The sequence below is a fragment of the Aythya fuligula genome, chromosome 4 (genome assembly GCF_009819795.1).
Source record: "Aythya fuligula isolate bAytFul2 chromosome 4, bAytFul2.pri, whole genome shotgun sequence".
Taxonomy (NCBI): Eukaryota; Metazoa; Chordata; class Aves; order Anseriformes; family Anatidae; genus Aythya; species Aythya fuligula.
This window is the reverse complement of record NC_045562.1, coordinates 30,320,720-30,336,201: the sequence shown is the minus strand read 5'-3', so window position 1 is coordinate 30,336,201 and position 15,482 is coordinate 30,320,720. Positions and strand designations below refer to the sequence as shown.

The following is a 15,482-nucleotide window of genomic DNA, read 5'->3' as shown; positions in this document are numbered from 1 at the left end:
AAGACCTTTGGCATTCAAATATCTGTAGTCTCTGCAACAGTAATCTGTGTTCGATTTATATGGAGTCCTGAGTTTGTGTAGCTTCTGATGATCTTTATGCAGATATAAAGCATTTGTTTGTTGAGGCATATTGGAAATAAGTACACAATGACATAAAACCTGGCCATGTGGTTCAATGGTCTCTTTCCCATATGGCCAGTGATTGCTTGTGTCCAGTCACCTGCTTTGAAATACAGTCTACTTGAGGAAGGGTGATATGATCTGGGACTTGCTGAGATCTCACTTTAGTGAGATCACTAAACTGAGAGGAAAGATGGGCCCTGACAGATGAATTGTGTGGGGCCAGGATGTTATATGGCCATGATGCATTCTGGAGAGGATACAGATTGGAAGGCTGGGACAATGACAGTCTAGCTGAGCTGAGAGTTAGTGGAAATTCCAAAGGAACAGCAGGGCAGGGACTGCCTGCTCAAGTCACTTGGCAAAGAAGGGTGTTCAATTTCCATAACTATGTGACCAGGGATTGCTTTATATTATAGAAAAATTCCAAGAAAGTTGTATTCATCTTGTGATAACTTAATAATCCAGAGTTCAGTTCCAAATAGAAGTGATGTTTTTAAAGTGTGAGATACATGAGAAGTGAATGACAATCTGAGGACTGGGGAGCAGAATGACTTACAGGCAGAATGGCTGCAGTATATTGTTCCTGAAGTGCTTCCTTTTGCTTAGAAGAACAAAATTTTTCTGAAGAAGGTAAGAAATGAAGATCAACAGGTTATATTATTCTGTACATCACAGCAACATAAAAGAGAACATGAATCAAAGGCAGGTTAGGTGATGTGGAAATAATTCAGGTAGAAATTGTTCTCAGGTATATACTGAAAATACACTAACATACTTCTGACTGTCATAGATTTGATCACATACAAACAATTTGGCATATGTCAAAGTAGGCTAAATGGCTCAGAACCACATATAGAGCATGTACCCTATAACTGCAACACTCCACCAGACCAGTACATTTTATTTCAGTAAGACAAAGATGAAATTAACTTCTCAAAGTTACATGTTTGGATCACTGAATCTATACTTGGATGTTATAAATAAGCCATCTGACTTCTAGAGGTGTTGAACATCTCCAGGAGCAACTTTCAAAAGAATGATACATTTAAATCAGTAAACATGACTTTAGACGCTTACATGCATCTACAGATGCACAGTGTTCTATTTATTTGAACACTATAAATATACCTAGCTGAAAGCGCCTTCTCTGACCTAGCTACCCCTTAGGAGTACTTGAAAGTTCTTAACACTGGAGAAGCCTGTACTACACTCCTAAATCAGAACAGGTGTAAATCTTTCTGTAGCTCTGACTCCTAATCCAAAACTAGGCCTGCCCCACAACATTTGGCTGGCTCCCATAGAGAGCTAGCGGCCATCAAGTAAAGAATGCATTTGTCATATGGCAAATATGCAAGGGAGGGAAATGTTAAAGAAGCAGGTAATGGAAAAAGCTGTATGTTGAAAGGCATAAAGAACAGGAAAGCCAGAATGCCATCACAGATCTTCAATTGCTGTTTCTCATCAGGGGTGTGTAGGACTTTGTGTGAGGAGAGAGCACATACTGTGATAAATATCTGGAAAGACGTAGGTGAACCAATACATTTTCCTAAAGGACAACTTGGAACTGCATCCCTGAAATGAATGTGCATCCTTCAGAAATGTTTAAGGATGTTCTAATTCTTTCCTCACAAGAGGAATATGGAAATCCAAATGCACTATGTCATGAAACCCAGAAGGTGATACTAAGGAAAAAGTGAAAAAGGGCATAGCTGGAAATTTCACTGTAGCTGGACTTGAAGCAATGGATAGACCAGATGGGGCTCAAAGGTAAAGCCAACAGGAAAAACTTAAAAGCACAAGACTCCAAGTTGGAGAAAACAGAAAACATGAATAATTCCATTTACAAATGCTTCTCCAGCCTAAATGCAGCACTTATTTATTACAAGATACTAACTAAGAGATTCTGTTACATAGTCATAAGTTTAATTAGAGGGGAATAAAGTTTAAAAACAGAAATTGCTTTATTTCACTTCAAAATTCACCTGAACCCAAGACCAGGAGTTTGCTGGAGTTGCCCAAACTGCAAGTCATGCTCTTGCTGCCTCTCACTGGGGAAGAGGTTGGTATGTAAGGTGCAGCAGGGGTATTGGGGTGGGAAGATCCCAGGCCTGGGGAGGATTTGATGGAGCACAGGGAAATGAGTGGGGGATATTGGGCTCATTCCAATTATGAAAGATTAAAACGGCATCTGGTCTGGAGACTTGATATATTTTGTATTATTGAAAAAAGAGCCAAAACAAAGGACATGATTGTACCAATGTTTTTACACATACATTTATTACTAGAAATTGGGTAAAGGAATAAACTTTTCAGTATATATCCTAAAAATAAGAAACTCGATGCCATTTGTAATACCAGGTGAGGAGAAGAGGTCCCCTGTAATAAAGTGTGTCAGTGTCTCCCTGGAAATTCTTAACTGAAAGCACTTCTGACACCATGTCAGCAGTCAGTGATCATGACTGGTGGCCACCAAAAGTGGTAACGAAGATGGCAGAATGAAAACAAAGTTCACAATTTGGGAATTAGCCAAAGATGGAGAAAGCCTTCTATGGATGCATAGCTTCTCCTCTCTACCAAGTCCTGGGTACTGGCAGGGGTAGAAGATGTTTGTTGCCAGTATACACCAAACCCCAGAGTCAGTGCTTCATGGCTCACAACCCCTGTCCAGCAAAAACCCTTCAAAGATCGGTGCCATTTTCAGCTCAGAGAGGTTTATCAGTATGTCTTTTTGAGTAAAGCCAACAGGTACATTCTGGCAAGATTGCCCTGAATCTGTAGAAAAAAGAAAAAAAAGAAAAAAAAAGAGAAAATTCAACATAAGCATCTGTACTAGTTTTGCTGGGAGCTGTAATGGCTATGCATATACAGGCAATAAGCCATAAGTAAACCATTTGGCTCCCTTAGCTCATAGTGGCTGCAAGTAGATGCTGCTCTAAGCAGAGGAGAAAATTATGCAACCTGGTGGTAACTGCAGGCAGTGTTTTTTTTATTGGGAATCCTCAGTAGGAGTTTGAGTTTGTTTCCTAGCAATGCAACACCATACAGTGAGAAAAACAAGCAAAAAGGGAAATGTTTTGAAGATGAATCAGTTTCTTTTTTCTTTCACTGGTGGCGTGATTACAGGGAGCACTGTTAACTCTAACAATACCCCTCCATTTGAAAAGTCACATTTTCATCAAGCCCATCAAGCTGTCCCCCACAGATAATGCACTGATGACTGAAGTGAACATTTGCTAAAAGAATGGCTCTGGCAGATGATGAATAGGTATATGCAAGTGGTGGTATTAGCTTTAAACCCAGTTATTTTTTAAGAGAAGTAGTGTTGTTGCTTGCCTTATCTTGTCAGAGCTGCATCTAGTCTCTGAAACCTGATATGTGTTATGTTCATCTCAAACTGATTTACAATATACGTGACCACTGACGGTGACCCACGACGACCTGATCTTCCCATATTGTGTTTTGACTTTGAATGAGACTCAGACACAGATTTTTATTGTAGAACCACCAGAAACCCAGTTTACATTTTATCTTGTATGGAAAACCACAGGCTACAGTCTATTTTAATCGTTGCTGACAGCATTTCAGGTACAGAGTAGGTACTTTCTGCTCTAGTGACTCATGTATCCATCCTTAGAGATAATTCAGAACATGAGTGTAAAAGCCCTGAGCAATCTCATTGACCCTGATTTGAGCAGCAGTGCTGGACTAGATGATCTCCAGAGGTCCCTTCCAACCTCAGCTAGGCAGGGATCCTGTGATATTTTGTGTATAAGTATTATTTGTGCTGTAGTTTGTAGTTAGTAGGGTAATAAGAATTCACAAGGAATACAGTATCTGGAATGTGATAACAAATTCCTCCTGCCTACACCATAAAACATACTCAGTCTGAATACCCACTAATGCTTAACTTTATTGATGATCTAAATCCATCATTATGGTAAAAGCAGGAAAAGAGCACAGAACAAGTGCAAGAAAGATTAATGATGGAATTTGTTACAACTATACCTTCATCTGGAGGACTTTTGCACAAGTGGCAGGACTAGAGACAGATGTGCATGCCAAAAGAGGTTGGGTGAACGGAAGAGAAAATTTTATGTCAGAGGAGAAGTGTTTTGTAGGTCAGAGAATGCTGCGTTGCAGCAGGCAGGCAATTCATCCTGCAGGGCTCGTGCTGAGCTTGAGAGGCTGCCGGTGCTATAGCATGTTCAAAGCTTTGCTAGAAATTATACACGATGAATTCCTCATCTCAAAAATTCCTAAATCCAAAATTGGGATCACAGGATGAATGATCAAGTGAAAAATTGATTATTTTTTTTCTGTTTGCACAAAACAAATTTAGTCTAGTTGCAGTATTCTTGGTATTGTGAAAGGACAGATTTGATGAATTTGAAAACCATTTTGTCTCACCTGTCTGGGATAATTTAAACAAAAAATATGAGTGATGATGGTGAGCTAAGAATGTTCAAGACAGCTACGGACCAGAAGAAGAGCTATACCAATTAAAAACAAAACAAAAGAGAAAAATTGAAAACAGACTCCCCAGTGACTGAGTGACTGTAAACTAACTCAGCTTCAAGCATTTCTCTTTTCTTCTTACTGGCAAAAGGAGAAATGGATAGCAAATAATAGAACTTGAAATCCATAAAATATTGGAAATAGAAAAAGTATAACAACAACAAAATGACAAAAGGGATATATGTTTAGCATAACTGAGGTCAATAGCGGGTTATTGCACGTGTATAGCAATAACACAAAAAAAAAGCCACAAGAGTATTATCTCAGTATTAGATAGAGGTGCTGCAAGTGTCAGGAATTAGCAGAAAAGGCAGAAGTGTTTATCAAATACTCCAGTCTGTGTCTGGGGAAAAGCTAGATATATTCAGTCAGATGATGAACTAGTTTCCATCGACAGGAGCTAATGAGGATGTTAAACAGTACCTATTAAAGTCAGACATTTTAAAATCGTGTTGTCAACTAAAGTTGCCTGTAAGATTTTTTAAAGATATGGTCCATTATTGCTGTGAAACATAAATGTTGATTTTGTAATAAAACTTTTTAAACAGGGAGGGTTCCAGAAGACTGTAGGAAGCTAACTTTGTGCCAGTACTTTTAAAGGCTAAGTGGAATTATGTGAATAATTATAAGCCTGGCATCAATCAGTGGAAAATATTGAAGAGCTACTAGGGGCCAAATAATAATAACTCATAAGTATTATTATTAATATTCATAATTCAGCCTCATGTTAGCTAATAAATTTAAATGAGGCAGTGAAATTAAAGATGATCTCCATGTTTATTGATTTAATCAAACAATATATTTTTAAAAAAGATTATCAGTTAGTTTGACAGAGGTAAGGGTATGGAGGTAAGAAACTCTGAAGAACATTTGGCTTCACTTGTCAGCCTGATTACATCATCTGAATTATGCAAAATCAAGGCTAGATTTGTTACCGTCTGTAAGTACCAGCACTTAATCAGGCTAAGTGTAGTCATGCCTCGTGACTGAAAATTGAAGCCAAATAAATTCAGGTTAGAAATAAGGTACATATGTTTGAGGGGAACAAGGTTGTGGAAAAAAAATCCCCATCCTGGATTTTTTCTTTTGAAGGAAAATCTAGTGTAAGTGGTCCACACACTGCCGCTTTGGAGCATAGCACTCAGGGCAGTGGCAGGTGCTGAGTGTGGCAGTGAGCATCCCTCAGCTAAATTTTTGAAAAGGTGAGAATGGGTCATCACAATAGACCTTCTGTCTTCTAGGAGTCCTTTTTAGGTATTTCTGAACTGTTCATCAAAGGGTAGGTGTCCTGTCAAACATAAACCCAGACAAGGTGGCCCACTCCTGTGAGAAACTGGAACTACGTCTGCATTTTGGGCCAGGCCCCAAGAGCCATGGTGCCTTTTCCTGCCCTTCTCCACCTCTGCACCGGTGGGAGGAAGAGCAGCTGCCTGCCTCTATCTGGGACGTGGCATTCACAATTTGAGTGGCACTCCCTCCTTCCCAGACAGCCGCTCCCTGTCCCCAGCGCAGTAGGTCTGGAGGAGGCATTCTGCAGGCTGGACCTGGCCCACAGGTCACGATGCTGAGGCAGGGTGAGGTAGACTACACAAATGTTTGCCTAGGTCAACTTCTGTGTCAGGATGAAGCTGAAAGTATGTAAGAGGTGTGACAAACCATACCTCTTTAACAGTGTTTTACCTTCTACACAAATCTTTCATGTGGTACTCTAAAATCAAGTCCCATGGAATCATTTTCCATTAGGATGGTCCTCATAGCCTTTGGTAGGCATCAGGAATATTGTTACGCTTCTAGCACAAACAGAGACAGGGTTAACAAAAAGCAGTCAAACTGCATTTAATATACATTACCTCACTTGTTTTAGGAAAGGCTGCAGGTGAACTGAAGAGGATTTAGATGAAAACTACAGAAATACTGAGGAGTGGAAGAGATGTATAAGACAAAATTAAAAAATATGTCCAGGCAGAAATTGAGTATAGAAAGTAGAAGCACATGAGATGTAAACCCAGAGAAATGAAAGGATTTTTTTATATACAAGAGGCATGTACTTAGAAAATAAATATTTGGGCCAGGTTGCTCTTACAAGGAAAATTGTGTCACCCTGATAAATCACTATTACAGCTGATACTAAACTAAGAACAGCTCTGTGTGAATGTGGTGTGAACAATCTTCTACTTGTAAGGAAGAGGTGACCTAGAAGCTATTCCCTCAGTTCTCCTTCCTGCAGGTGAATGAGAACTGATTTGTCAAAGTCTTGACCAGAATACTCTTTAGGCTTTAATACTGGAGTGGGAACAGGAATATTCTGTGTTGTGCAAGGAGAGCATATAGGTGGGCATTAGTATCACTGAGTTTTACAATATATCTCTAGTAGTATGAAGAATGGACTCATACTTTTGCAAATCCAAAAGAAAGCCTGTAATTTCATACATGATTATATTTCTCATTTCAGCCCTACTAAATCTTACTAGTTTTGACCGTGAGAAAATTAGGAATTTGATAAATATGTAGTGAAGGAATAATATTCCTGTGACTCTTGAGTTAACATGCAGTCCAGCCCTGCAAGTTACGCTTCCATTGCTCAAGGGTCTGCTTCACAGCTTGATTGAAGACATCTAAGACCAGAGGGGAACTTATCAGATCACCAACTACCACAGTTCTTGTTATTCAGGATAACCTGTCAGTTGTCATAGAGAAGCTAATAATATTCTCCAGAATATTTTTCATTCATATGTAAGTCTGGTGCCGTAGTCCATTCTAATTATTTTAATAACTTACAAAATGTGCTAATGCAAATATCCTGAACCATCAGCCTAAAACTGCAGGAAACAAGAGGTGGAGAGAGCTGAGAGAAGAATACCTGAAGGCTTTGTTGTAGAGGGATAGACTGTTGGGAACAAGAGATGGGGAGCTTTTGGAAGAACCAAATTTTAGTGGATCAGTGACTCCAGAAAACCCCAGGATAAAGTTATCTTAATGTCAGTTCCCCATGTCTTACACCTGGTTTGTACACCAGCACTTTTTGCAATAACTCTCAGTTTATATATGTGAATAAATGGCATTAATAATGTAGTTATGTTTCATAACTGGTACCTGTCTTTTTTCTTTTTTTTTTTCCTGCTTTTCTGTGTACTCCAAATGGAATGAAACTTTGTGAGAGACTTACCAAAGTTACAAAGCACAGTGCTTTGAAAGAAGTCTTCAAATTCCTTCAAGCTACCTAGCAGTGTAGGGTGATCCTCTTAGAGGTTTGTTGTACTTGAAATAGTATCTTTCTAAAATGCAAGGAAAGCAATATCAGAACCTTTTTTAATTTTATTTTTTTTCCCCTAAAAAAATCTTCCATTTGAAGGACATCAAATACCTTTTTCTTTTAAATATTCATTGTATGTGCCAGTAGGATTGTCTGGTCTGTAGCAGAGGGAGATTCACCTGGGATTGCTGCTTTGCACAGTAGTACTTGATCACCAAGATCGTTGATGGAACTGTGAGAAAGACAGATATTTATCTGCTCAATTTTGATTTCCCAGTTACACCATTCTCTGGGGTACCAGTGGGAAGCATGGAGAAAGGTGTCTCATCTTTGCTGCATAGAATCATAGAATCATTTAGATTAGAAAGGACCTCCAAGATCATCAAGCTCAACCACTAACCTAGCACTGCCAAGTCTATCACTAAACCATGGCCCTAAGTACAACATCTGTATGTCTACGTCCCTTCTTGAATGGTGACTCAACTACTTCATTGTCTTTAGAGAGGCACCAAGGACTACAAAGAAAGTGCCTTCTCGCCTTGTACTTTCACACACTAGGATGAGATTTAGGATCTCAGCCTGGGTAGTATGTAGAACCAGAACAGATTTTAATTCTTGGATCAAACACTGAATTTTAGGGTTAATTCTGAATGGATCTTCCAGGTCTCAGAAAAATGTAAGTATTGAATAGTATCTTTCCTGAAGATTCATCAGCACAGGACTTATTTCCAAAAATATTCTCTCCAAAATTACTCCCTCCCTTTCCATCATCTTAAAATGAAGGAGTTTAACTATAGCAGGTTGCACAGCATGAGGCACCTTGTGCATGAAAAATTACACAATTATGAATGTTTGGATTAGTTTATATGATTGACTGATCATCCTTAAGTACTTATAAAGCAACCATTCAGCAAATTAGGCTGATGTAATGTATCCCTATCAACAAGTAATTTCCTATATGTTTGTTTGCGGTGTTCTCTAGCAGCTGCATTAAGTTTGTTAATGAAATATGGTGAGTAGATCATGATTCCCCTCACTCTTTATTTCATAGGTTGGTGAGACCAGATGCAAAAAAGTTTGCACTTCGAAATCTGATCTGAGGTCCAACGATTTCAGCATAGTTGGAAGCTTGCCAAGAGATTTTGAATTATCAAATTATGACTGTTATGGGAAGCCCATTGAAGTCAACAATGGGCTTGGGAAATCTCAAGCCAAGAACAACAAGAAGCCTCCTCCTCCCAAGCCTGTCATTCCATCAGCAGCAAAGAGAATTGATCTTTATGCAAGAGCACTGTTTCCTTTTTGCTTCTTGTTCTTCAATGTCATATACTGGTCCATATATTTATGATAAATATTTTATTTAATTTTTTCATGTGTAAAATATATACCATTTCATTACCCCTTCCCAGTCATGAAGGCCACTGTGTGAAATTATTTGCATTTGCAAAGCAATATGTTGCATTTTGATGCCATGCGATTGTACTGAAAATATGGCATCTGAAATTTGAATGAAAGCATGACACTGCAATGTCTGTGCTCCTGCCAACGTTGTATATAAATGTACAGCATACATCCTGCTTTAGGAATATATGAAAGATAATGCATACGACATTATAAAGCTGAATAACTCTTTTCAGTCGTTAGTACTATACAGAGATTTAAAGTGTTTCTGACAATGACACTGATGTGCACGTTAAGTATTATTAAAACCAGTATTCTAGTATATGTAGTATTTAACAGCTTTTCTGCTGACTCTCAGAGAAAAAAAAAAAATCTTGCTCTTGTATAATTTTAGATGGTGCTGTTGAAGGAAAAGCTAAGTTGTGAAATATTATTTAGTCCTTGTAAGTGAGGGCAGCATTGATTAAGCTGAGCTTGTCTATGTGGAAAAATAAAGATCAGAGAATTGCTAATTTTGTAAAATCAGCTCATTTAGGAAAAAGAAAAAAGAAATTGTATCCATCAAGCAAGCACACTTCAAAAGTGTGTGAGAATATGCTGACAATAAAGCATTGTGCCCAATTTTGACTGCTGTTTCCTTAGGCACAAGTTAGGTATGGCATCTCAAAAACGAACAGTCTGCTTTCTGGACTAAAGGTATCAAGAGTGTTGAAGAAGCATTACAAGGTGCAGTTCAGTATCAGGTTATATTATTCATTTTTACATTAGTCTGTCCTCTGGCCCATCTTTTCTACTGTCTTGCAAGCATGCAGTAAAAAAGTCAAAATTACTTTTTTTTTTTTTTTGAATCTGATATGTGTTACTCATTTTGCTTTGTTTATCGCCTTGAAAGCCTTCAGTTTAAAGAAACTATTTGTTTTCATGTTGAAATCCCATTTTAACACTAGTTATACTTTTTAAGCTTGCCTGTTGTAGCACCTATGACCAAAGCTAACACCTAGCCACCAGTAGAAGTAAAGAGTCCAAAGGTCTAAGGCCCTGAGACTGTTAAATGCATCATGAATGCTTGTGTCTATGTGCTAATTAATGGCTGCCCTCACCTGCTCATTTATCTGGCTGCTACTTTTTGGAAAATAAGGTCCTGTGCATGCAACAGTTCTGATCAGAGGCTGCTCTCAATTTTCCAGAGGAAACCATATGACATGGAGACTGCAGAAACACAAACTCCCCAGGGTGCGTAGGGCAGGAATCCATACCTGTGGTCTTGCATGAGTGCCAGGGTACACCCCTCTGTAAGGGCAAGTCATGAGGTGAAACACAGCCAAATGAAAGCTTCTTGTACGTAAGGCATTTGAGTAGTATATGTTCCTTGGGAACACATAGGGACTATGCTTCAGCTCTTGTCAACATACCATAGAGAACCACATTTCCACTTATAAAACTGGGGCATAATATTAAGTTAAAATATTGAAATATGCCAGTTCTCACTAACTTGGCAATTCATTGAAGGCAATACAGATTATTGGCTCCTCATAAGAGAGGAAATGACTGAATTACATACCCCAAATATTCCATAAGGTAAAAACAGATAAATTCACATGTGTTGTACTGCAGTTCTAACTGTTATGTGTTGAGCCCATGCAAGGCATAAGACTCTCCCGTCACTTCTGTGTTGCTGTCTGCTCATGGAGCATTGTCCATGTACCACAAACTTGCACAGTCAGAAAGTCAGCTTGGGAATATATAAAGAGAGAACCAGGTCATGCTGGTTTCACCAGGCACCTGATGGATCCTGTGGTTTTCTTGGTTTGTGTTTTTCATTTGATGGAAACTGTGGTTTTCTAACCAACTCCACATGGAGATCCATAGCCCAATACTGGTTTTCAGTTGGCTTTCCATCTTTGAGATTCTTGGTGATTACTGGCCTAACATCTTTTTACAACTCATGAGACAAATTCCTACAGAAGTTTCTCATTCCTGAGTCTAGAAGCAGCAATTCATACTTGGGTGGAAGAGATCTGTTGTTCAGAATAAGATTACGTGCTTTCCACCAGCTTCCTTGCCATTTTCTCATGGAGATTTCAAAGAATTTATTTGCTAGGCAGCCTCAGTTTGTCCTTTGGATTTCTTTATCATTAGAGGAAATATAAGGGAGATCCCAAATGTTTCAGAAGAGAGATCCTAAATTACTCCATGTTGAACTGGGGGAAAATATGATATCATTAAGGTCTAGTTCAAAGTTTCAGAATTTTTGCCTATTGAAGGTATTTACAGAATTGTTAGAGACTCTAAGAAGCAATAAAGATAACTCACAGAGATGAAGGAAAGGAGGGGTAACTTTTATATATACAATCAGAGTGCTATGTTTATACACATTATTTATTCTCATACTTGTATTTTTTCTTACAGTATTGGAAGGCAAGAAAATAATGATCCTGTGTTAGAAATTATATGACTTTTGGAAGATAATTTTCTTGTTAGAACTCTTATTAAATGATTTATCTGTAATTAATGTCCACATTTTATCTGTATAATCTCAATTATAGATTTTATTGTTAAAATAATCTTTGTTCCTTCTTGCTTACCTGCTCACTTGATGGCTTTTGTGTTTTATCATAAAACATGTGATCACTAATACACTGTAATTGCTTTCCAACTCACACAAAAGGAAGCAAAGGGAATGTGTACTATTAAGATAAAGGCTTTTCTTTCATTACTGCACAAAGACTAAGGTCAGAAACAAAGTTTAAGAGGAAATTTGAAACAATTTAAAATAAAACAGTATGAGCTATAAAGTATTATTATTTTTACTTACACTAGATAATATTGCAGTATTTGTATTATCTCAGAATATATTAACTTGTCCTACTGAGCAGTAATAATTGATTTATTTTATTTTGCTTCTTTCCACTAAAGGTCATTGAAAGTTTTACGTATCATATCACATTATGGTCCTCCAGCACCCTCTAGTTGTAAAATTCTGCCTGTTGACTTATTTCCAGAAGAGGTGCAAATATAAAACTGCATAGGCAGTAAGGGATGCTACTTTATATTATGAAGTAAAAATGCTAATAATTTAAAAATAAATGGACATAAAATCAATGGAAAGATATAGAAACATGCCAGCAGTATGATTTGAAAATTGTAGAAATTAGGACATTCAAGCAGTAGCAAAGGTGAGGCTTATGAAGAACACATTAGTAACTGGATTATCTAGTCATGATGTCTGAACAAACTGCATGATAGCAAAATCTGTTTCTAAGGGAGACACCATCTGTGTTTCAGCTGACATTTGCTTGAAGTTCTCCTCTTGACTGGTAGGCGAGTTACAAATTTCTACCCTTAACATAAACCTCAGTATTTCTTCGTCTCTTAAGCATAGAGGGGTAGCATCCAAATGGCTCACTCCTTTCCTTCAAAGTGTCATGAACTTGTAGGTATCTTTCTGCTTCAGGTTTTCAGAACATATTCAGACCTGTCAACTGGAAGTGCTACTGGAGATGAATTATTTCATTGGTTAACTTCACCACAAATTCAAGCTATGCAGTAAGTAAAGATGTGACCTGAAAAGTGTATCAGCTGCTATGCATTAATACCCTGTTAGGATGCATGAAATGTATTGTCTGAAGCAATTGACTTCATTCTCAAAGTGTGATGGAAATCTACACCTTACTTTGTGATGCTGGCTAGACTCATATTTGATACCCAGTTGCAGGAGCAGCTCTATGTAGCTTTGGGCACCTCTTTTTTTCAGTCTCCTGTTAATTCTGGCTGAGATGGTAAAAGCGAGCAGTGTGCTTTTCAGCGAGAAAAGGGAGCTTATTTCTGTAAGTTCAACTTAAAGAAGACTGACCGCTTACTTAGAAAGTAAGGTTTCAACCTTTAAGGTCTCTGTATTAATTTGGACTTGGTAACAGGAAATCTGTGGGTAAAGAGAAAGCTGCTTCAGTGCCCTATTATCCATTAAAGATAATGTACTAACGTTGCCCTTTGGGGTAGATAAAATGAGCACGACCCACAAAGATTGATCTGCCTGTGGAAATACACTTATCAGTTATCCTACCTTATTTTAAAATATTTTGCTCTGGAGAGAGACAATAACTTATTTAAGAGATTCTGTCATATATATTTAGTTAATTTATTAAGAGACTTTATAATACAGTTGAGAGCATTTGTCTCTTCTTCAAGCAGCTTACCATTGCAGTTATTGGATGATTCGTGCTGAGGATATTTATAGAATAGATAACAATATATTATTTATTTCCAAGAGAGTGCAACCTGAGTGTATGCAATGTCAAGCGATTTGTCAGGCTGTAGAGATAACTTAGTGCTGAAATGAGTACAGGAGTGGTATATAGCAGATAAGGGAATGATAGGACACCATTACTTAATGCTTTGGTATACTAATTCTGGGATTAAAGAAGATAATGTTGAGAAAAAGAGGAACTTAGGTACAGAGAGATTAAGTAATAGTTTTCTTTGTGTCTACAATTTAATTTGCTGGATGTAGTAACAATATCCTATAACTATAGCCTTATAAAAATACAGAGATTAACGTCAAAAAAAAAAAAAAAAAAAAATTTAAAAAAATCTCATCTGTGGTGCCAGAAAGACACAAAACCTATTTATTTCCATAGGAGACTCTACACTGGAATAAAGGAGGGCCAATGGTATTTACAGAAAACAAATTCATCTCTAAACACATGAATTCTCGTTGATACAGTTACGTCTATACCGCTGTAGAAAATATCTGGGCTGCTTGCAGCACACCCTGACATTCTGGCTGACTTCAGGAACTCGCCCACCTACCCACCTACCAGAACCTGTCCTCACTCTGTCAGTGGTAGCAGTGCCAGTAGATGTTAAAAATAAAAATCACAGGTCTGTTTGGAAATCTTTCTGAAAACCCTTCAATGCTATGAATATGTCTACACTGCAGTCACTAAAATGTCTGCAGCTAATGCAGGCTTAGCCAAATTAGCTTTAAACTCACTGACTTGGGGACCGTTAGCAACGTAGCCATGGCAACGGCAAGCCCAGGCTGAGAGGACTACCTGCTCGTGTAGGAAATTAAAAAGCAGACTTTGGTGTTAACCCCCACAAAGCGTTATGCTGCCTTGCCTGTTGTGCTCAGGCACTTGGTTTGGAGTCAGCTCATGTGGGTGTTTGCCAGCTCGTGTCTGTGAAACGTAGATGCATGCCGTGTGACGCACGGTGGGCTGGAGCTGAATTATTTTTTCCCACTGGTGATGTGAAAGATGCTACCGTAAGATACGTGTCTTGACGTCATACAGCACTTCTGCCATACTTGATTTTGTGTACTGACAGAAGTGTTCGCTGGTAGTTCCAAAAATGAAACTCATCACATTGAACCAATGCAAGTGTGAAAGAATGTGTGGGATTCAGCCCCCTGAGCATGAAGGTGGTGGCCTACTGAGCCTCAGTCATACAGACTATTCCATTGACACGTTAAAAGAACCATTAAAAAATCCAAAATGTAAAACAGGCATATAAACCACGTCTTTTAGCACAAGAACCTAAATGGCTTTTCCCATTGCTGCCCGTAACTCTGGTTCTGGGGCAGAAAGCAACCAGTAAAACAACACGGGCTACTAGGAGCTGCTGTCCCCCCAGGCAGTTGTTAAGCCATATAAAGATATGCTATCATATATGTCATCATATACTTTGAAAGAAAGAGGTCTCAAGACTGTAGAGTAGAAAGAGTAAGTTTTTGGATAACTGTTTTCTACCTGAGAAGTTCTTTGGGCTGTGGCAGTAGATAACTTGTTTTTTTATACCTATCTGTGCATGTCTGTTTCTTTCCATGAATATCCACAGTGGGAGTCTTTTTTCACTTGGGGAAGCAAAGACAAGAGGTTTTGGGGCCCAATAAACCCTCCTGAGGATAGGAGGCCAAGCTGCTGTACCACTGCCTCCTACAAGACCTTCCAGCTCAGAGGAATCCTTCTCTAATGCCATAAATTGCAAGAAAAATCCCTGCTGAAAACACTGCTGCTGCTGCTGAGAGGAAAAGCTGTGCGTAGGCAGCCCCTGCGTTTCCACCCTCTTTCTCTGCAGTGTACATCGTGATAATCAATAGCACTGTTTAGCTTTTCTGTTCTGCCAAGCACTCCTTTCATCGAGCTGGTGTTATTTCTGCACCAGCATGCCTCAGCTGTGCCACCTCTCA

The 15,482-nt window shown here is 38.5% G+C and overlaps 1 protein-coding gene across 2 annotated transcripts in view; it reads left to right on the top strand.

The window, feature by feature from the left end:
- GLRB (glycine receptor beta) overlaps nucleotides 1–11,853 on the top strand; it is a 51,722-nt gene extending 39,869 nt beyond the window's left edge. For both annotated transcript variants that reach the window (XM_032186351.1, XM_032186350.1), the window contains one exon: nucleotides 8,943–11,853. In XM_032186351.1, coding sequence (XP_032042242.1) covers nucleotides 8,943–9,239 — 297 coding nt within the window. In that variant the 3' untranslated portion in view covers nucleotides 9,240–11,853. The remainder of the gene's footprint in view (nucleotides 1–8,942) is intronic.
- Nucleotides 11,854–15,482: the final 3,629 nt, after the last annotated feature.